The 23,082-nt window shown below is 37.4% G+C and overlaps 3 protein-coding genes across 3 annotated transcripts; 1 reads left to right on the top strand and 2 right to left on the bottom strand.

The window, feature by feature from the left end:
- Nucleotides 1–1,598: 1,598 nt before the first annotated feature.
- Nucleotides 1,599–22,812, bottom strand: LOC148728128 (serine palmitoyltransferase 2-like). The gene is made up of 11 exons (XM_088762743.1): nt 22,519–22,812; nt 17,425–17,579; nt 16,298–16,443; nt 15,584–15,802; nt 15,369–15,474; nt 15,017–15,236; nt 14,296–14,422; nt 13,537–13,573; nt 13,033–13,131; nt 2,669–2,798; nt 1,599–1,833 (listed from the first exon to the last, which is right to left on the bottom strand). Exons 1-11 carry the CDS (start codon nt 22,774–22,776, stop codon nt 1,762–1,764), a joined length of 1,569 nt encoding a protein of 522 aa, XP_088618869.1. The 5' UTR covers nt 22,777–22,812; the 3' UTR covers nt 1,599–1,761.
- Nucleotides 6,196–7,860, top strand: LOC148728130 (uncharacterized). Its single transcript, XM_088725628.1, has 2 exons — nt 6,196–6,384; nt 6,464–7,860. The coding sequence occupies exon 2, from the start codon at nt 6,516–6,518 to the stop codon at nt 7,389–7,391; it is 876 nt and encodes a 291-aa protein (XP_088581754.1). The 5' UTR covers nt 6,196–6,384; nt 6,464–6,515; the 3' UTR covers nt 7,392–7,860.
- LOC148728129 (uncharacterized) lies at nt 7,950–9,528 on the bottom strand. The gene has a single exon (XM_088725627.1). It carries the CDS (start codon nt 9,423–9,425, stop codon nt 7,950–7,952), a length of 1,476 nt encoding a protein of 491 aa, XP_088581753.1. The 5' UTR covers nt 9,426–9,528.
- Nucleotides 22,813–23,082: the final 270 nt, after the last annotated feature.

Here is a 23,082-nt window from a genome sequence, read left to right as displayed (position 1 = left end):
ACCTCCCCGGGCCTCTGTTTTCTTTCAGAGGCTTGCCTCTACCCACATTCCAGCTTAATGATGCTGTCCTGAGGGATTTTGTAGAGGGAAAATGGCTCGAAAAACTCTTATAAACGCGAGAATACGAGGTCATCTTCGGTGTAAAAACCTGACGAGGTTTCCTTTATTTCATGAGGTATTTTTCTGCTGTACGCTATTGTTTATAATGTTTTGTTGTCTTTGTTTTACGTCACTCGAGAGCTTCACAGCTTTTTACACCGAGGATGAGCCAGAAAACGAATCGATTTGAACGCATCCAAACACGAGCGGGTGATCTTGGTCACGTAACCCCAAAGTCTGAACCCGCGGTGTCTTAAAACCGCAAATATTGTAAGGGATACTTCATATAACGACAAATAAAGTGAGCTTAAGTTTTGTATGGCCAAAGTAGAAGGTTTTTTGCCAGCTGGAAAAGGGTTAAACAAAAATTAATACCTATATGCTGAGTCATCCCTTCACTGACGTAAACACAAGGCCCATTTAGCAAAATATCTCTTGTAAAGCTTAACGCGAACCGTATTCACTGTCATTAGGGACTTTAAGCAGTCAGTACGGCAACGCCACGGAAGACCTCGATTAAAAAATGAGTTTCTACTTTTAGTTAGAATTTCGAAAATGGCTGCATGTGTTTACCGTCTCATAGGGCGCCAGACCTCAAACTCAACATAACGCATAAAAGTAGCGTTGAGATCCAAATGTAAATTAAAATAATTTGCCGCTGCGGTTTCGCAAATTTTGGTGATTTCATGTTGTTGTTTTGTAAAAGACGGCTGAGAAATGTACAAAGTTTTAAAACGCACGTGCTGGGCTATTGTTCTGCCAATTAAATTTATTGTTTTTCCACGTTCTCGTTGCCGTAGCCGTCGTGGTTTGCTTAAAGTCCCTATTAATAGGGACCTTAAGCAGTCAGGACGGCAACATCGAGGATGACGTCGATCAAAAAAAAAAATAAATTCATATTTCGAGCGAGAATTTCTCAAATGGCTGCATTAGTGTACTGTCTCGTACGGCTCCACACCTCAACTTTAGCAAAACGTATTTGAGCAGCGTTGAGTTCCAAATGGAAACTTAAACAATTTGCCGCCGGGGTTTCCGTTCTCAGAACACGCACATATTGGTGATTTCACTTTGACGTTTTACAGAGGACAGCTAAGAAATGTACAACATCTTAAAACGCACGAGCTGAGCTATTGTTCTGCCTATTAGAGTTTTTGTTTTGCTATGTCCTCGTTGCCGTCGCCGTCCTGGTTTGCCGCAGGTAACTAATATCTCTCGAAAACGATGCGAAAAAGAAGCTAAGCAAAGAAAACAGAAATATTTTATAACAAATTTGCAAGACTTATGGGAAAAAGAAGAAAAAATAGCAACCCAAGTCGTTGAATAAATATAAACAAAGCACATTGCCAAGATTCCCAGCAAGTATCTCTTGGAAAGTTTGGCAGAACTCTTCACCAATCATAGGACGATCTGACAGAATCTAGTTCCCAGTCTCTCCCACTACGAAGAAAAATTTTTGTGTGCTTTGCATTTAATTTAAAAATTCCTAGAGAGGGTCGACCACAGCAACTAAACCTTTACCTCAAAAGTACCAAAATGAGCATACCCTTTTGTGGCCATAATGGTGAGTAATATTCAAATTATCATTATATCAGTGACTTCATTTCCATAATACAGTGTTTTGTTTCTATGTGACTTCCGTTCACCCAACATATGAAACTCCAGCTATTTCTTCTGTGTCTGCTTCGAGTATTTGAGCTGAAGAATGTCGCCTACTTCATCGATAGCTTCCAGAGCCTGATAAAAAAAAATACAGAAAGGACTAAACTTGACTGTGTGGGAATTTGTTTTATCCATGTTAAGTAAAACAACTAAAAAATCCATTTTTTGAATTGAGGAATAATTAGACTATTCTTAGTTAGAATTTCTCAACGGAAACTTTAACATAACGTATAAAGGCAGCGATGAGTTCCAAATGAAATTTTAGAAAATTTGCCGTCGCAGTTTTAGTTCGTAGACGACGCAAATTTTGGTGATTTTGCGTTGTGGTCTTGCAGAGGACGGCTGAGAAATGTAACCAAGTACGCACGTCCAGGCTATTGTTCTACCTATTAGGTCTTTTGTTTTGCACGTCCCCGATGCCGTCACCGTTGTGGTTTTCTTAGGGTCCCTAATAATAATAACGAGAGCGTCTGCCCTGGAAGATTTATTCTAATTTTTTTTTAAGGGGGGGGGGTTGTTGAGTTTTCTTTCTCTCCCTGGGAGGGTGTCCTCCCTGGGAGGCGTCGACTTCCTAATCCTTTTTTTTCCCTGACAGACTAAATTGCTTAGTTCTTGATTTTTGAGGGTAGGTGAGGACTGTTTGAATTCTACTGCGGTGTTTCTAAATACATAGACCACTTTTATAAATGGCTGCCGGGTTAATATTTTTTTGTTTAAATTTAAATTAGCCCTTCTGGCCTCGTTCTCCAGTAGAAAATTCAAAAGAATACATTATCCAGAAGGGCTAATTTAAATTTAAACAAAAGAATATTAATCCGGCAGCCATTTATGAAAGTGGTCTATAGCATTCCCAAGTAGCAGGGTACCCCTGTAAAAATTCGGTGCCGCAGTGACAGCATCTTTCACCCACCTTATCCAGCGGTTCCCGGGTGTGCGCGGCCGACAGACAGAATCTGGTGCGAGACTCAATCAGTGGGGTAGCAGGAAAACCAACCACAACCACAGCTACGTTCCTTTTTAGCATTTTACGGGCAAATGCTCTTAACAAAAAAAAGAGAGAGAAAGAAAAGCAACGACTTTAAAACACATATATATTTTTTTAAACATACCCTCTAAAAGAAAATCAGGAAGGGACTTCTGCGATTTGCCGTTAACAATCGTGTTCCGGAGAAATTAATCTTAATTTTTTAAAATTTTATTTCCTTTTGGAGGGTAGGGTGCTTGTGTACACGGGCTGATTCAACATAGCTGTGCAAAGAAAACTGTAACTCTCACCCACAGCCACAATCAACAAGGCGCGGTGAAGCACACAGAAAGGTAAAACCAACACCATACCTCGTACACAAAGTTTCAGGTACAAGTGGCCCGCAGTGCAAGCGTCTTATTGGGATGAGTCAGCGCTACAAGCTCGAGATCGTTTATCCAGACGGCCATGTTTGATTTAGGGTTACATTGCACAGGAACAGGTGATTCTCCCGACCCCATCTCAGTAGTATAGTAATTATGGTGTCTGAGCCATCAACCCTGGGGCCTTAAAATCTTAAATAATCCGTGAAAAATATATAACTCTAATCTGTAAAACTGATCTGTAAAAAATGATCTGGAATAAATCTGTAAACTGATATGACAAAATCCAACAATCCAGAAATTTTTAAACTATTTGGAAAAATTAAAATCATAAAACAGACTCAAAATGGCTTCTTCTTAATCTTGTTTTCAAATTAAAACGCTTAAATTTTTCAAAAGTGCTTAAAGAAAAATTAAGTACAAAAACTAAGAATGCGTATTTCTGAATCAAAAAAAATAATTAAATAAGTATGAATAAAGAAAGTTACAAAAAATTTGATAAAGTACTTAAAGAAAAAACACGTAATGATATTGTGAAGAGGAATTCCAGATCAAAAAGAATATTTACATATAGTATAAATATGAATAGACAAAATTTGGAAAATTTATCGAGAGAGCAACTAAGCAAATTAATTCCAAAAGATGTTATGATTCATTTAATGAACATCAATCACTAATTCAAGAACAAAGACCAAAAAGTGTAAAACAGATGGTTAAAGAATATGAAGATGAAATTATTACAGAACCTACTATCATTCCAATTAACAAACCAAAAATAAAAACAAGCGTGTGGGGATTGTCAGAGATAATAAAAAAATATGACAAAATCACTATTAAACCTCTAGTGCCTACACCAAGGACTAAAAAACCTGTTCCACCACCAAGAACAAAAAAGCTTACCAAAGTAATTGAAACAAACAGAGCTTTAAAGGGATATACAAGATCGTATGAAACAAATATTAAAGATGAAAAAGATCCATTAATTCAAATGAAGAGCACAAGAGTGGTTACAAGAAAATTTATTGAAAAAGTATTAAAAGAAATGAAAGGAATGAAATTAGTTGAATCATTAAATATAACTTTAAAAAAAGTCAATCCTGATGGTAAATTTAAAATTAAAGAAGTATATTTCAACAGCAAACCTCAAACAATAATAAATGAAATAAACATAGAAGAATCTTTACAATTAACAGAGCAAGAATTATTAAATAAAATAGCACAATGGATTTCAGAAGGATCTGGTTGGATTATCGACTCAGTTCATAAGCATTATTTGAATTTTAATTATTATAATCCAACAAAAGGTTCATCTTATATTGAACTACCACCAGAATTAAAGAATCCTAAAAAAGGTTTGATTAATTTACAAAATAAGGATAATGAATGCTTTCGTTGGTGTCATATTAGATATTTAAATCCACAAGATAGGTATCCTCAGAGGATTAAAAAAAGTTGATAAGAAATTTGTAGATAAATTAGATTATTCAGGAATTGAGTTCCCAGTTAAAATTAGTCAAATAAATAAAATAGAAAAGCAAAACAACATAAATGTGAATGTGTTTGGATATTGAAATAAACTAAAATATCCAATTTATGTTAGCAAAGAAAAAAATGATTATCATTTGAATCTTTTATTGATAACAAATGAATACGATTCACATTATGTTTTAATAAAAGATTTTAACAGATTCATGCATGATATGACAAAAAAATAGAGGTAGAAAGCATTTTTGTTATTATTGTTTTCAATATCTTAATTCTGAAAGAGTTTTGAATAATCATAAAGAAAATTGTTTGACTATAAATGGCGCTCAAGCTGTTAAAATATCAACTAGAGAAACAACATATTGAAATTTAATAATTATCATAAACAACTACCAGTTCCATTTGTTATTTATGCTGACTTCGAAGCTATCACAGAGAAATTCCTGGATGTCAGCCTTCTGATAAAAAGTCTTTTACTCGAGCTTATAAAAAACACACTGATTGTGGATATGGTTATAAAGTTGTTTGTTGTTATGATGATAAATACACAAAACCAATTCAAATTTATCGTGGTGAAAAAGCCGTTTATAAATTCATGGAAAAAATGCTTGAAGAAGTAAAATATTGTAAGGGTGTCATCAAATCAAAATTCAACAAACCATTAGAAATGACGAAAGAAGATGAAGAACAATTTAAAAATGCTGATAAATGTCATATCTGTGAAAAAGAATATACTGAAAAAGATACTCGTGTTAGAGGTTCTTGTCACATGACTGGTTCGTTACAGAGGTTCTGCACACCAAGATTGTAATCTTAATTTTCAAATAACTGATAAAATACCTGTAATCTTTCATAATTTGAGAGGATATGATTCTCATTTTATAATGCAAGAGATTGGTGAAATTGTTAAGAACAATAAATACACAAATAAAAAAGGAGAAGAGTGTCAAATGAATATAAATGCTATTCCAAATAACTTCGAAAAATATATGGCTTTCATGCTTCGAAATCATCTCACATTCATTGATAGTTTTCAATTCATGAGCTCAAGTCTTGATAAGTTAGTGAATAACCTTCCAAAAGATGCATTTAAATACACTTCTGAGCAGTTTTAAGATAAGAACTTCAATCTTATGACAAAAAAAGGAATTCATCCATATGATTTTATGGATAGTTTTGAAAAATTCAATATCACAAAATTACCCACTAAAGATGAATTTTACAGCATACTGAATAATGAGCATATTTCAGATGAAGAAAATAATCACGCAAAAAAAGTAAGGAGAAAGTTCGATTTAAAAACAATAGGAGACTATCCTGATTTGTAATTTAAGTCTGATATATTGTTGTTGGCTGATGTTTTTGAAAATTTCCGAAAAACTTGTCTTCAATATTATAAATTAGATCCATGCCATTATTTTACAAGTCCTGGCTTATCTTGGGACGCAATGTTAAAAATGACAAATATTAAACTCGAACTGATGACAGAAACTGATATGTATCAATAGCTGTTATTACGTCTGAGCCAGCGATTCAGCAGTCATCACACGGGAACGAGGCTATTGGGTCAAGAAATGTTTCAAGAACTAAATCATAGGAAAGATATGGAAACCCACGAGGAATCACAGCCGAAATATGCTTTTTTTCGGCTGAAGAGAAACTACAGTTGTTGAATGGTAATTGTCCCCGAAACATTACTAAACAGGTCTTAAGATCATGGTTGTCCTATCGAGTAGGAACCTCAAAAAACGGGAGTGCTTCTGCGGATGGAAACAAACGAGAACTGGTTCAAAGGTACGTAAAAATAATTAAAATATCATTGATATTTTGAGGATAGTTTTAGACGGTAATTAAAACCATCTTTGTTTTTCAGGGTCGTAAGCTATATTAAGAATGGCTGGGACGCGAATTTTACTGAAAAATGGATGCATCTGTCAGGAGAATCGAACGAGAACTTAAAGGAAAATTCGGCAAATGCTAACGAGGAGCCAACAGGGAAAGATATACAAAATTTCCTGCCTTCAACAACGTGGACCGAATTGAAAAAATGCAACAAACTGCCAGAGTTTTCTATTGCAAATATGATGAGCTACTTTATTACTAGGCGTGCAAGAGACGATGAAAGTAATAAAGACTATAAAAGCTTAAACTGCAAAGCTTTTGGTCTTTTCAGACATGGTCACGTCCAGAATATTAAGGTTGCGAATGAGGATGGCAAGTATTTTATCCAATGCGAATGCTTACCTGAGATGAAAAAAACTCTAAAATATAAGATCCAAATGACAGTAGACAGTTCTGGTGATATAATATATGGAAACTGTAATCCTTGTCCAGCTGGTAAGCCACCACTTGCATCATGTAAACATTTGGCAGCTCTATGCTTTGCTCTTGAAGAGTACATTAGACTTGGTCGTAGTCAAGAATTTCTTACCTGTACAGAAAGATTGCAGACTTGGAATCAACCACGAAAGCGAAAGCTGGAGGCACTCTCAGTATACGACATTGATTTCAGTAGAAAAGTTTTTGGCACAGAGAATTTAAAACACAATAAAGCACTGCACGATCCAAGACTTTGCATCTATAGAGAACCAAGTACAGAGAAGGCAAATCAGACCTTGCTTCAAGAAATCTCGAGAGAAAGTCTAAATTGTGGATTTTACTCTATTTTATCAAAAGAGCCACTATGTCCAAGTAGTTTAATTGTCTCACCCATAAAGGAACAACCAATGTCATTGGAAGAAATACATGCAAAAGCTAAAAGAATTAAGTCAAATCTTTTTAAAGTATCAAGATTAATGTAACAGTGTACTTCAGTCTTTGTTAGAACTCGACATGACAGTGGAATCACTATCTATAAATTATTTAACTTTTGCATGATCTCAAAATTATGATTACTGATGTTGTGTTTTTTGAAATATATCGTTTTAAATATGGATATTATTGTCTGATTGACAGAAAAGTGAATTTCTATTGTAATAATTACTTTTACTGGTTGGAAACTGACTCCACTATACTCTTTGAACCAGCAACACTTGCAACTTTAATTTTGCATGACATTAACTGATTTTCAATACTAACATGTAGAACATTTGAATAAATTTAGATACAATGAGCATTTTTTCTATTAGCCAGATAAATATGACATCTGCAGAAGATTAAATCTATCTTGATTGTTAACAGTAATAGATTATTTCAGATCAACTAGTGATATGAATATTTTACTCATTACTCTGTCAGTTGTAAATAAATTGTGTGCTGTCCTTATTGAAACACCCACCTAAAAAATATTGATTCTGTCTATAACACCAGACAATTACAAGCAAACAAATGAATGGCTCAAGAAAGATTCTGAAAAAAATTCATTTCACCAGAGGTGGCAAAAAGTTTGTGAACATAGCACAATTAAAGAAAATCATGTCAACCAGCCCATTCTTGCAGACAGTAATGGGAATAAAATCTAAAATGTGATAGTTTTTGATGCGCTCGATAGCTCTCTCTACATGGATTCGCAATGATGCAATTCTTCTTGTGTTGAGCATTTCTTGTTCAGTAAATTGTCCTGCCTCATTCATATAAGGTGGAACATTTACTTTAACCCCTTTACTTGCTAGTAATTCTTGGATATTGAATCCTCTGTCAGCCATCACTTCATCTCCATATTGAAGTTTATCCATGAGTTTAGATTTCACAGTTATCTCTTTGTCAGAGATAGACCCACCATAAAGATTAGACACAAAACAAACACTACCACTTGGTGTAATTCCAACTAGGGCCTTCAGAGTATTGCCGTTTTTATAGGTAGAGAAAGTGAGCTGCTGTGCTTCAGGATTAGTTGGTGTTTCAATGTACAATTCAGTTGCATCAATTATCACTGTTGTACCATTGTATTTATTCCTGAAGCATTCAGGTTTATGTGCTTCAATTACCTCCCTTGTTGGGAAAATGTCTAGCTCTGAGAATCTAAAATATATGAACTTTGTCCATGTAATGATGATTCGGCTCACAAGACTTTGGCAAATACCAAATCTGACTGCTACATCCTCCTCTAAAAGACCAACTTTGTAACGACACAGCAAGAGAAATAATTCATTTTCCACAGAGAGAGCTCTTCTTGGACCTTGCTTCTCTCTCTTGGGTGGATTCTGCACTAGTTCAGTGTTAGTGTAATTTAACTGTTCTGCTGCTTCTCTTCCAAGGAAATTAAGAACTGTAGTAAAAACAGCATAACTGTTGAAGCCAGTGTAGAATCTCATTAAATTATCGTTTTCTTTGATGTTGTCGATATTAAACAAACTTCGATTAAGCTTCTCTTCTAGTGTCTTTCTTGTCTCTCTCTCCTGTTTAAGTTCGTGTTCCAATTGTTTTACTTTCCCTTCCAATTCGTTGATAATTAATTGTAGAGACTGATCCTGACTATTGTCTGCTTCTTTTATGGACTGTCCCACTTCATTTGATTCTGTTAATGGAACGGCGTTAGCAATACTTTCGTCACTATTTAAGCCTGCAGTTTCTTGACGTTGAGTGGCCATATTCGAACGGTGTTGTGGGGCTTTTCTTTGTGTCTGAACTTTTGTAAAGCTGAAAAGAGTAGGCACAGCATCTACCTTCAGCCTTCCCCTTACGCCTCCAGGAGACTTTTGAAAACATTCTGGGGCAAAATGATCGCTACACAAAAATGAACTTTTCGTTTTTGGAGTGTTGGTTCTTCGTATGTTGATCAGCCATTTTTTTAGTCTTTTCGAGTCATTTAGGGGCAGCGAATGCCAAGAAAGGCCTTTACATTCAACCTTGTTACTCCTGTTCACACAGCCAACTGCTATACAATGCCTTACCATCTCCTTTCTTCAAAAGATTCGGAGAACTCAGCACTGTTTTTGTGAAATATAAATGATGACACAAAGAAACTCTAGAAAATCTAAGGTCTTGACACAATAGCCTCGTTCCCGTGTAACGACCGCTGAATCGCTGGCTCAGACGTACTAACAGCTATTCATTGATACATATTTTGGTTCTCACCCATTGATACATACTTTGGTTCTCTATACATCTGCTGGGGTGCTGACAAGGAGAGTTTATTTAACAATCAGGAGCTTCTATAATTGATGATAATATCCTTTATTCTCGTGACCTTATTGTTTGATTCTGGAGTGATATTGTAAGGAAAGATTGGATGTTAATCACTCTTCTAGTTAAAAGCGTTACACCATCACAATGGAGCTACAAAACCCTATCAGACCCAGCTAGTTCATTCAACCAATCCTGATGTTACATTTTACCATGACACCATTAGCTGGCATTGCCTTGGGTCTTCATTGGTCCACCTTACATTTTACCTCACTTAACACTTTCCTGTAAATTCCTTCAACAATTATGAGAATTTTTCCCTAAGGTTTGTGAGTGCGTGGCTGTCCCTGAACAACAGATTCACGAAGAATATCCTCCAGGCTTTTCATGTCTAAAATTCAAATAAAATTTCTCAATACAGTACCTAATCACTGGATTATAATTATGATTAGTTTCTTGTAAAATGGTCTGCAGTATTTAACATAGTTATTTACTTCTCGCCTAAGGCTTAGCGAGGTATTGTTCTGAAAGATTATTATCATATGCATGTAACTGCATACTTAAGGTAACTTTCAAATACTTCCCAGATCTCTTATGGAGCTTCTTTGGTTTCTAAAATCTTCATCTTTATCAGCACTTACCTCTGCATCCACAGAGATGAATAAAAAAATCAACACAAAGTTGTAATGAGAAAGAGTTTTTTAGAGCATATACATTATAAGTACAAATACAGTGGTCTTACCATTGAGTTTGAAGACTTTAATTTTAGCTCCAGAAGATCTGGCTCCCAGAACAAGAGATGAGTGATTCAATTCATCACTGACAATCAAATCTCCTTTCCCCACTAGTGTGGGTATTGTTTCGTTTAGTAAATAGGCGTTGCCCATGATGGCAGATATAATTTAATTAACACAGCTCGTGATTGACATTAATTCCTCACAATGATTCAAAGTGTTAGCTTGTCGTGATTTAAACCAGTTTTTCAGAAGAATCAGTAAGAGAGAGAAGTCGATTTTTGTATCTGTTCGCTTACCCGAATCTGCTAACCTGAAGTGAGAAACCTGTTTTTACGATCCGCCACAGAAGTAAGTTTCCAGTCATGTTTTCTTGAATTTTTGCGATGAGATTAAGACTAAATTTGCGTTTTCTGTATTCGAATTACAAACGTATTTTTCTTAGATCGAATAATCATTAAAGTTTGGATAATATTATACGGTTTGTGGTGGTCGTCTGAACTGACCAGTTCCGAGTAAGGAAACAGGTATGTTGGTGGAGTTTGTAGCAAAACCCATTCCAAATGCTATTGCGGCAGGCTTGCCAAGAAACCGAGCCACAAGAGCTTCCAGTTCATTGTGAATGTGAAGAGTGCCTGGAGAGGAGAGATTAGCATTACCTAAGCTGTAGTTTTGGAAAATTCACCAAGTGAAGGCTATGATGTAAAAAATCTGGGGCGCTCTGCTATTTTGCAAATCGACCTTTAGTTAGCCTACTTTAAACGGCTTTAGTGTTTTTTTAAAATAAATTTTAAATCCTTAAGTCAAACTGGTAAGGGATAGAATAGAGGGCTACCAGACGTTTTGACAACTTCGAGTACTTGAATCTTAATTAATGAATTCTTCGTATCAGTATTTTATAAAAAATCTCTGTTGTCATCTCTTCTGCCTGGATATCCAGATATCCAATTAAAAGAAAAAGACATAAAAGCTTTCACTTATAGAATGAGGGGGGAGGAGGAGGAGGAGGGGGAGGGGGCGGGAGCTAGAGGAGGGGGCTAGGGGAGGGGAAGGGGGTTAGGGGAGGAGCCAGTTTGACCTCGATTGAAGTTGTAACTCTTTCTCGTTCGTTCCTCTGCAGCTTATTGTATCAAATTTACGGGGTGAGATTTCAACTTCCAAGAGTTAAAAAAAAAAACGGTTTATCAAGGCTGGGTGAAGTGGTCCCAGCCAATTAACAAGTCCTGGGTCCTAATGTGAACCGTGACGTCTTCTCTTTTCAAACTATACACAGATTTTAATCGACGCGAATTTTTTGACAAAAAAAAACACTGCATGAAAATTAGTTGGTTTATTCTCCTCCTGATATTTATTCAAAGTCGTCTGTGATCCAGTTCATCCACAACTATTTCAGGAACATGTTCGACCTACAATGCCGAGATTTTTTCCCAGTTCTATGGCGAAAAATGAAAATCTTTATAATTAAGCTGAAGAGCTGAGTCCTTCTGTTTTCACGATTTGGCAGTTTTTCTTTCGCCTTGAATACTTGACCCTGAGGATATCCCCAACCTCGTCGATTGCGTTCAAAGCCTAAAGAGTAAAATATAATTACCCTGGGTTAGAAACGCGAATGAAAACACACACGAGATACCAGACGAGCAAGAGTTAGTAAAAGAGAATTTCGTAAAAAAGGTTGTGCTTAATCGTCGTGGTCAAGTACAATAATGATGAAGAATTATCATTTGTCTCACGATATACGTAGTCACTTTTGGTGCGGATCGCATCACAAAAGAGAATATTAGGGACCTTAAGCAACCACGACGGCGACGGCAACGAGGACGTGGAAAAACAAGAGATCTAATTGGCAGAACAATAGCTCAGCACGTGCGTTTTGAAACTTTGTACATTTCTTAGCCGTCCTATGCAAAACAACAACGTGAAATCGCCAAAATTTGCGTCGTCTGCGAATCGAAACCGCGACGGCAAAATAATTCAATTTCCATTTGGAACTCAACGCTACTTCTATACGTCATGCTGAAGTTGAGCTCAGTGTGGCGCCTTATGAGACAGTAAGCTCCTGCAGCCATTTTTGAAATTAGAAGAAAAACGAAAACAACAACAACAACAACGAAGAAAAAAAAAATTAGCGCAAAAACAATTCCCATTATACCGGTTGGTTATAAAAATATATGATCTAAAAGAGAAAAGGTTACGATATTCTGACAGATATTTCGTCTCCTGAAGAACAAGATAAGAGGTTATTAAGGGAAAAATTAATCCACGTTACCTTATCGAGCATTTCCCAGGTGTGTGACGCAGACAGACAAATCCTCGCTCTCGCTTCAATCAGTGAAGTGGCAGGAAACCCTGCAATGACCACAGCCACGCCTCTTTTGAGCATTTCACGTGAAAAGGCACTGAAACAATGTGTCATTTAAAAATGTGAATCGTCATAAGAAATCTTAACAAAACGCCATCCTCGAGTCGGTAACTGAGGTGATACAAACTTTGTACCGCATTCTTCCATCGATTTTAATGTTTTTGTTTTCTTTTATGGGCAACGTAAAACAAGCACTTTAGAAGGAAAATTAGTAAAATCAGAGTGGTAAATAAACGGAATTTGACAGTAAACTATCCACTTTATCAAAGGATAAAGAAAACTTACACAGTTTTTGCCGGCATGTAAAGAAGAATCGGTACCACTGCTGAGGCATCATGGCCGTAAACTATAAAGCCCATCTTTTTCAGCTTTTGTCGGAAGTACCTGTCATGTAAACAGCGCAAAGATTAAGTAAAGTAATGAAATAACTTAATAGGCGACTTCTCTCGCCGCGCGATGGTTTCTTAATCACTATTTGGGGATTTAAGCAAAGACGTTTTGGAGATGCGGGGAATCAATTAGTACCAGACCCCCCTCCTTGACCTCTCGCCGCTTGCTTTGCTCGGGGCCTACGAAACGCTGGTGCCGCAGCGCAGCGCCAATAATGAGAACCACTGTTTTAGCATTTTAAATCAGACGCTAGAGATCCTCAAGATCTTTCGTAAGCGCCAACTGAGATGCTAAGGAAATATCAACTGCCTCACCAACTGGTTGTCGTTCAACCCCATAACTGGGCTCGAGGCTTCGCAAGGAAAAAATTGGCCTAAGTATTCATATAAGTCTACATACTTGCAATTCTGTGCCAATCTGGTAAGCCTCTGTTTTCCTGAGAACATAACAGAAATTCTAGTTGAGACGAGAAGTAACCCTCCCTACACTTTAATATACAGATACGATCTCACAGAAGTTTTTAGTCGAGAAAGCTCAAGCACTGACCAACAAAATGAGGAAATTGTGGATTTGTGAGAAAAGAAAAGAAAGTAGCCTTCACTCTTTTCGAGTTTGGCACTGAGACAAATGAAGAAACAGATTGGCTCCTTGGACAAATAATCTAGAGCAAACGAAAGAAAAAAACGCTCTACGCAAGCTGTAAAATCGATGTTAGTTAGCTAAAGCTCTCGCGCTAAATTCTTGGCATTCGCCAAAAGATACAGGTCTCTCCTAGGAGACTGATTTTTTCCCACAAGTAACTGAAAAACTTGAACTTAAAACAATCAGCATACATATACGCACTATGCGCTCTTCTCCCGCTAAAGGAGAATCATTCTTAAAACTAGGTGTATTAGCTTTTAACACTTGACCACCGACTAGTGGAATTGAAGGCTTGGTGGAGAAAGAAAAAAGGGCATGCGCAAGGAAATCCATTCTGACCGGCCGTACGCCAAACATAAGAAACAACCGTGTGGTTGTTCATAACTCGTGTGAAACAACTTGGTTCCGACAGCCTGAAAAACACGCCACCTAGTCATTACAACGTTCTCACATGCGCAGACGTTTGACCGCTCTATTGAAGGGATGTACCAGAACTTTTCACATTTTATTACCAACCTTTACTTGTACCGTCCTCGCCCATAATTATTTTCATCGAAGATATTATTTGCATGACCACTGGAGGCGACATGAAAGAGGCGTACGCTGCACTATGGGAACTTCCTTTTATATGGTCTATTATTTCCTAGAAGAAATAATAAAATGACATTTCGTTGTAAGTTGTAGCTGTCAAATTGCTACCTTAGCTTAATTTGAGATCATTAAAATGAAATACACCTAGCTGTAACTTCATGAGAATTAACAAACTTAATTGTACAGGTGGTTGTAGATCAATGCTCAATATTGCCATTAATTAATAAACTGTAGTACTTAGGAGTGTCATTAGAGAGATTGAGCACCGCGTTTACGTGAAACGGCAAACGTCAGCTTGCCCTTTCACGTTTCACGTAAAATAGCGTGAACCTTAATGCTCTAGTTTCGCGTAAGCTGACGTCATGGTGGATTTGAGGGCGCCTTGTATGAATTCAAAGAAATAGTTTTGATGCCCTTTTCGGCAACTAACTTTTACTCTGAGAGAAAAAGCGAAGAAAATCTTACTTACACTGTACACGGCAAACACGAAACACGTAACGTAGAAATGGCAAAGCGCAACCGGCAAACGTGAGAAAATGGCGGGAAAAAAGCGAGGTCACGTGGTCACTCTTGCCGTTCACCGCGTTTCGCGTAAACGCGGTGCTAAATCTCTCCAACACCTCAAAACCAAACGAGTGGTTCTCACCTGTGAGGCAGCAATGTAACCGCCCGCAGCACCAAAACTCTTTGTAAATGTCCCCATCATGATATCGACATCTGCAGGGTCCACGCCAAAGTACTCTGTTACACCCCTTCCGTTTGGGCCCATGGCTCCAATGCTGTGGGCTTCGTCTAGGTACAAGTATGCTTTGTACTTCCTCTTAAGGGCTACGATCCCTGGGAGATCTGCGAGAGAGCCCTCCATACTAAAAAAAACACTTTGACTTACTCTATTGTATAAGAAGAACTTCTTGATTATCGTAAAAAAGGTTCCGATTGATTATTTGCGGACAATCTCTTTCATGCTGAAGGTCTCTTCCACGGATGATATGACTTACCTATAGACCCCTTCAACGATGATTAGAATCTTTTTCCACGCTCGGTGAGTTATTGGCTGCCCCTGAGCAACCGATTCGTGCAAGATTTTCTCCAAACTTGACATGTCTGCAATAAAAACAGAGATCTGAGAATGTGTTGTGTAGAGGCGGGGGGCGGGGGGGGGGCTAGTAACCTGTAGTGGTGCTCCTATTTACGTAAGGTGACTTGACCTTACCATTATGTTTGAAGACCTTAATCTTCGCTCCTGACAGTCTTGCTCCTAAGACTAGCGATGTGTGGTTCAACGTATCGCTGATAATCAGATCTCCCTTGCCCACCAGGGTGGGGATGTTAGCAGAGTTGGTGGCGAATCCCATACCAAACACCATAGCAGCAGGCTTACCGACAAACCTGGCGACAAGAGCTTCCAACTCGTTATGAATATCCAGTGTCCCTGGAAAATGGAGAAATGCTGTGAGGAATTGGAGGTTGAAAGATCAATTTAATTGAAATGCAGAGAGTGAATGCGCCCCTGATATCGAATTTATTCCAAATTTGATATACTTGTGAAGTGAGGAACGTTGGATAAAATTCGCGTGTTGGTTGAATTTCAACATAGAAAACGAACACACGCAGTAAGTTACGTCAACATGAGGTGTTAATTTGCTCACCGTGAGTACCTTTCCCTTGAAATAGAACAACAACAACTTTATTTGCACCCTGAATTAAATTAAATTTAAATTACAATAAAGTAATAACACAAATGAAATAAAGTGCATGGCTGCCCAAAATATCCCCCAGATTGATAGAGCAATTAACTCTTACTTTCAAATCTGTTATAGTGAAAGGGCTCCATGAATCACGCCGCACAGCCTCATTAACATCTTGGGGAGTAACACAGAGGTCAAACGTCAGCGCACGAACGAGTATCTCCCGGACTTTGACTCACCGTATTCATGTCTTGAGCTGCAGCCTGCAATGCCATATTCACGAACAGCCTGTTCAGCGGCCTCTGCGCAAGGCCCAGAATTCTCCGCGAACCCAAGATAATTGTAAGAGCCAAGATTGACAGAATTTGTTGTCGTTCCTGTGTATCTAGGCAGAACAATTCATTTTAAACTAGTCAATAATGTTAGTGTCTCGTTGTATTAATAAGTGCACGTAAACAGCGATTACAATGTTGATCTTTTGGGTAAAAAACCAAAGTCTGCAAGTGTTTTTTGTGATTTTTTTTTAATGACAGTGGTATTCCAAATCTTCGCCGCAATGTCGTGAAAACTGGCAAAAACTACATAGACTGAGTGACTTGGTAGGTGTTATAGTTGCGGCTGAAAAGAGCTACATTATAATAGTTTTATTCACTCATTTCTGGACTTTTTAAGTTTTATTCATATTATTGTTAAAAGTAGATCATGAGATGGTAGTTTGTCAGGGTGGAATAAAAGTCACGAGATAAACATTTTGAGCGATATCACAAATGGACATTGCTCAAAAAGCCGCTGACTGCACCTTTTTGTCTTGGTTAAGGTGGAAAAACATCATGGAGGTAAGACACGGAGATTGACACGGATTACACAGGAGCCTTATTAAGATTTTCTAAAAGAGGGGGGAGGGGAGGGTCTAATGAAGTCACACCAAGACCTTCAGGTAGGCTTTTATAGATTGTACTGGTAAAAGTTGCATATTATGCTAGTAGCACTGCTCTTTTTTGGCCAAATTACGCTTATGCTCGTTTTTTCAAATGATGCCACTTATTTTTTCAAATTATGAAGGCGTCAGACTACCCTAAAGTGATGTCGATATCCACGCTGTTGATTCTTCAGGTTTGCGCTTTCTTGCTTTAGTATCAACTCCACCCCCAACTAAGGGAAAAGGCCCTGGGAACGAGGTTGGTTTGTAATTTGTTTAACCACCACCAAAAATACCACGAAGGAGCGTGATCTTCTGGCCCCCGGGACCTCCTCCCTAGCTATGCCCCTGATGTAAATGATCAACTTGATAACTTAACGCTACAAAGAGGGGCAAACTTTGACGCGACTCCGAAGTAACCTTCTGAGGAAACTACTTTAAGGCTACCTGAAAGTCTGGTTCCAGTCATCGGACTCTCTATCTACGAGTGTAACCTCTCCGCCAGGAACACTACAAATGGGTCTGTTAAAACAGTCCCTCACCCGAGTGTAAAGATTCCGTGTGTAGAAACTCTCAAAATCGGAATAAAGCGGCACAAAACCCTGAAATCAGTGAAAACTATAACAGGTTAATCAACTCAAGATAAACAAAGAAGTTTCCCTTTTGAATGCGTCCCAAGCTGTAATCGTTTTGGTGACCATAGCGGGTAGAAAAAAACTTTTTGCTCTTATATTTGCCAATTTGCTTGCAGCGGTCATGTGATAGAAGTATTATAATTTCATTGATAGCAAACAGAAGGGCTGGTTTCATTACTTTGAGGTGGTTCTTCAAAAAATAAAATTTCATTCTGTTAATTGATACGTTTTACAGTTCACTGACAGTACCTGAGAAATGAATTCTATGATGGCTTCCCATAAAATTGCGTAACAACGCGCAGGAGTTTTGCCCTTTGCATCATAAGAAATAATCCCACCTTTCCTCTTAAAACTATGGATTAATATCACTTGTGTTTCAGAAGTTGCAACAACTTCCGGAATTTCTGAAAACATGCGTGATATTAATTAATACGTAGCTTTTACTCAGCCCCATAAAGTTACCTATACAAGGTAAACCATTATCGACCATTGTTGTATTCGTCTAGACAGAAAAAAATATTACTGATATGAACGCCTGCCCTCATTTTTTTTTCTACGCAGTGCACGTGTTAGGATCGTAACTGAACGTAATCAAAAGTGAAATTTTCAAATGCTTGTCGGCGTTGTTTACGAATGCTATTGTTCTTTCGGACTTTTCATCAAAAACTAAATTAAAAAAATATAGATACTCTTAGCGCTTAAACGCTCACAAATATGTTTGTGACACACATCAAAACATGAAAGTTACAAAAGAATATATCGTTTTTCACTAAATAACAACGACCAAAGCTTATCCAATTTGTTTGATAGAGGGTCGTAACCCCATTGTCTTCATCCGCCGTGCAGCCGTTTTGCACAAGCACGTGCCCAAGATCACGCCTGGTTACCCCACCAAAATTAAACCTACTGAGCATGCGTTACGGTTGAAAGTCCAGAGGTCATAAACGAAGAGCCTCTCTTATTCTTGCATAACCAATGAAGCGCTAGTTGTGTAGAAAGGCGGGTCCTGGGACAAAATCGTTAAATTATCACGCATCTACGTTAATTTAACGATAAATCAGTTTACTCACGCTCACATTTTCTCATCTACTTAACGCCCACGTTCGATAATTTAACGACAATCGTCAAGTTATCGAACGTGGGCGTTAAGTTTAACATCTTTAAAGGTAAACCCCACCTTATCGACCATTTCACGTTAATTTAACACTTTTGTCCTTCACATCAAAAGTTTTTTCAACTCACGACTCATGAGTTGAAAATTTCATTGACAAAAAATGCTGATTACTGATTATTTTTGTTGTTTATAATAAAAATATGGATGTTGAAAAATTTAGTAAAAATCTTGAAAGAGAACTAAGTGCTGAACGTTTAGGACAAAATGTTAAGAACACATTACAAGACATAAGTGATAAACGACAAGATATGCGGTTCGAATGAGAGGAAATATTTCAACCTATTGTTAGCAAGGTAAAGGAGGTGAAAGAAACAATCGACGATAGACAGGATAAAGTCATTGCGAAATTAACAGAAAATTAAAACGCATTAACCACAGGAATCCAAGCTCTTCTGGTGCAGCCGACAACATCTGCACTTCCACCACCAGATTTACCACCAAGTCCATCTCTTCATCAAATCTCTTGCTGAGACATGGGGAAAGATTGATTGTATTGCCAGCAATGAAGAAAAATACATCAGTTTCTCAAAGCAAGTAAAGGTCGATACAAGAGTTGATGAAAAAGGTAAAGAAAAACATGTGACATTTACATTGCGCTTTGTTGACAGCTTGAAGTTTATGACTTCAAGTCTTGAAGAACTGGTTTCCAATCTGGCATCAGATTCAAAGAATAGATTCAAAACGATGCAAAAGTATTACAAAGGCAAAAAACTTGATCTTTTGCTGGGGAAAGGAGTTTATCCTTATGAATATATGGATAAACTTGATAAGCTAGATGAAACTGAATTACCACTGGGAAGCGCTTTTTTCTCTTCAATCAATGGAGAATGTATTTCTGAAGAAGATTATGTACATGCAAAAAAGGTGTGGTGAGTTTTTGATTGCAAAACCTTGACAGATTATCACAATCTCTACAACGAAGCAGATGTGTTGCTTTGGTGTGATGTCTTTGAAAATTTTCGTGATGTTTGTAGAAAAAACTACGGTCTCGACCCAGCTTGGTATTATACTGCGCCTGGGTTGGCTTGGGATGCATGTTTGAAAAAGACAGGAGTGAGACTCGAACTCCTGTCTAACTCTGTCTGACATGTTGTTGACGATTGAAAAGGGAACTCGTGGTGGGATTTCAATGATTTCCAATCGAGTGGTCGAGCGGATAATAAATATATGGGTGAAAAATTTGACAAGAATGAACCATCCAAATTCATATCATATCTTGACGCAAATAATCTTTATGGTTGGGCAATGGCAAAGAACCTTCCAACACATGGCTTTGTGTGGATGGATGAATTTAAATTGAAATATTGGCAAAATTATTCGTGTTTTCTAGAGGTTGATTTGTTATATCCAGAAGAATGGCATGACTTGAACAATGATTATCCATTGGCTCCTGAGAGAAAAAAGATTATCAATGTGGAGAAGTTGATTCCCAACTTGAACGACAAAGAAAAATATATTCTTCATTGTAATTATCTCAAGTTGTATCTTCAGTTGGGGATGAAACTCACAAAGATTCATAGAGGGATAAAATTTCAAGAGAGTGATTGGATGAAAGATATATCGACTTCAATACTAGATTGCGCTCAAAAGCCAAGAATGAATTTGAAAAAGATTTTTTCAAGTTGATAAATAACTCAGTCTTTGGAAAGACCATGGAGAATCCGGGAAATCGGATTGACTCGCGATTGGTGAATAATGAGAAGAGTGCAAAGAAGTTGGCAGCAAAACCAAATTTCAAGAATTGTACCATCTTTTCTGAGAATTTGGTGGCGATGAACATGAAAAAGACTGAGATCATATTTAACAAACCTGTTTATCTTGGGATGAGCATTCTGGATTTGAGCAAGACATTGATGTATGATTTTCATAATAATTACATCAAACCAAAATACGGTGAAAGATCCAAACTTCTTTTTACTGATACTGACAGTCTCTGTTATGAGATTGAGACTGATGATTTCTTCAAAGACATTGCTTCTGATGTAAAGACAATGTTTGATACGAGTAACTTTGATTTGAATCATCCTTCTGGAATAAAAACTGGACAAAATAAGAAAGTCATCGGGATGTTTAAAATTTAGACTGGTGAATCAATAATCATAGAGTTTGTGGGGTTAAGAGCAAAGTTGTATAGTTATAAATTGTTTGAAGGCGATGAAAGAAAAAATGCAAAGGTGTCAAAAAAAAGAGAAGATTACTCATGATGATTACAAGAAATGTTTGTTTTCAAAGAAAGAACAGCTTCGAAAGATGCATGTCATTCGAAGTCATAAGCATGAAATTTTTACACAAGAGATAAATACAGTTGCTTTGTCGGCGAATGATGATAAACGTGTTATAATGGATGATGGGATACACACATTGGCTTATGGGAATTACTCTTTGAGTAAAGAAAAGTAGACACTCTTGACACTTTCAACTCATGAGTCGTGAGTTGAAAAAACTTTTGATGTGAAGGAAAAAAGTGTTAAATTAACGTGAAATGGTCGATAAGGTGGGGTTTGCCTTTAAAGATGTTAAACTTAACGCCCACGTTCGATAATTTGACGATTGTCGTTAAATTATCGAACGTGGACGTTAAGTTTGCCTTTAAAGATGTTAAACTTGACGCCCACGTTCGATAACTTGACGATTGTCGTTAAATTATCAAACGTGGGCGTTAAGTTTACCTTTAAAGATGTTAAACTTTAAAGATGTTAAACTTTAAAGTTTAACTTTAACCACGTTCGATAACTTGACGATTGTCGTTAAATTATCAAACGTGGGCGTTAAGTTTACCTTTAAAGATGTTAAACTTTAAAGATGTTAACGTGAAATGGTCGATAAGGTGGGGTTTACCTTTAAAGATGTTAAACTTAACGCCCACGTTCGACAATTTGACGATTGTCGTTAAATTATCGAACATGAGCGTTAAGTTTACCTTTAAAGATGTTAAACTTAACGCCCACGCTCGATAATTTGACGATTGTCGTTAAATTATCGAACGTGGGCGTTAAGTAGAGGAGAAAATGTGAGCGTAAGTACTAAACTGATTTATCGTTAAATTAACGTAGATGCGTGATAATTTAACGATTTTGTCCCAGGACCCGCCTTTCTACACTACTAGCGCTTTCCATTTGACCAAAAGTTTCGAGATTTCCGATCTGAAATCGAACGGAACGGGAAAAGTTCAGGAATAAGTTTTCGAAAATTTAGGAATACGTTTTGAGTGTGCCCTCTTGGATACGATCGGACGCGTTCCATTCGGCCAGCGAAAATACCGACATTTTGAACCCGTGATTTTTGTTGAATGGAAAGCGCGCCACGTCAAAATTTTTCGTCAGCATTTTCTTCTGCAGTACAAATAAATTTTGTTCATAGCATTCATTTCAATGCACTTAGAAAAATAACTCAGGCTTTTCCTTACCACACGTTGCCCACAACAGTGTACCTCGCCGTGACTAATTAAATAACATCGCGTTCTATCGTTTTTTCCGGAGTCATATTTCATCGGTAACTAGTAACTAATTTCTTATGTTACCCTTAATTTTCCCTTGGCGGCAAAAACAGTTTTCAATGTCATGCTTGCCGTAGCGAATCGTAAATGTTTGTTTATACGTAAGGTCTATGCGCTGGCACACTTAAATTGTCTAATTTATAACTCAAGTTTCGGAGATTGCACATCCTACAGCGAAACTACTCTCTCTTCAATTTCATCTGTGCACAAACAGGATTATTACCTCATTTACTTACCTCATTTCCTGTTTCCTGAACAGAGTTGGACTTCTCTAACCGGTACTTACGCATAAAGTCACGCATGTAGCCAAAGATTATCAAGAAGAAATAGGACAAGTAGGTCATCACAGCAATAGACAAAGGTGTCTCTTCAAGTTCTTCTTGCAGCTCACCGCTGTACTCTTTCCCGTGGCTTGCAAAACCGTTGGATCCCTTTGGGAAGCCATTTTTCATGGATTGCTGTGTTCTCCGCGTAGCGTAAGTAACGGCCACCATTTTTAATTTTATTGTGCAAGGCTGCAACCTTCTGTGTGACGTAACAGAATATTACAAAATCAATCAAGTGAGGATGAGAGTGTCTTCTAGAATATCATTCACTTCATTGTGTCTTACTTGTCAGGTTCTGGCGATTCTTGGTTTGTTTATACTTGCCAGCATGTTTGATCCTTTCATCGAGAACCTGAAAAATTACAAATGAAACAGGTCGCACCTAGTGAACGGTTTACTTCTTCCACTATCATGGTTTTATTGTTGTAGTCGGATAAATAGTTGAATATTTTACGGGCAAAAGCCGAGTTCAAA

Source organism: Stylophora pistillata, chromosome 6 (genome assembly GCF_964205215.1).
Source record: "Stylophora pistillata chromosome 6, jaStyPist1.2, whole genome shotgun sequence".
NCBI lineage: Eukaryota > Metazoa > Cnidaria > Anthozoa > Scleractinia > Pocilloporidae > Stylophora > Stylophora pistillata.
Note: the sequence above shows the minus strand (reverse complement) of the source record. Positions and strands in the feature narration are given on the sequence as shown.

Excerpts from the sequence above, each read along its gene's own strand:
- LOC148728129 (XM_088725627.1), bottom strand. The coding sequence starts at position 9,425 with ATGGTAAGGCATTGTATAGCAGTTGGCTGTGTGAACAGGAGTAACAAG.
- LOC148728130 (XM_088725628.1), top strand. The coding sequence starts at position 6,516 with ATGCATCTGTCAGGAGAATCGAACGAGAACTTAAAGGAAAATTCGGCA.
- LOC148728128 (XM_088762743.1), bottom strand. The coding sequence starts at position 22,776 with ATGGTGGCCGTTACTTACGCTACGCGGAGAACACAGCAATCCATGAAA. Across the intron at positions 15,803-16,297 it reads CAGCTCAAGACATGAATACG|GGACACTGGATATTCATAAC; the intron begins GTGAGTCAAAGT and ends TCCATTTTCCAG. Across the intron at positions 2,799-13,032 it reads TACATGCCGGCAAAAACTGT|AGCATTTGCCCGTAAAATGC; the intron begins GTAAGTTTTCTT and ends TTTTTTGTTAAG.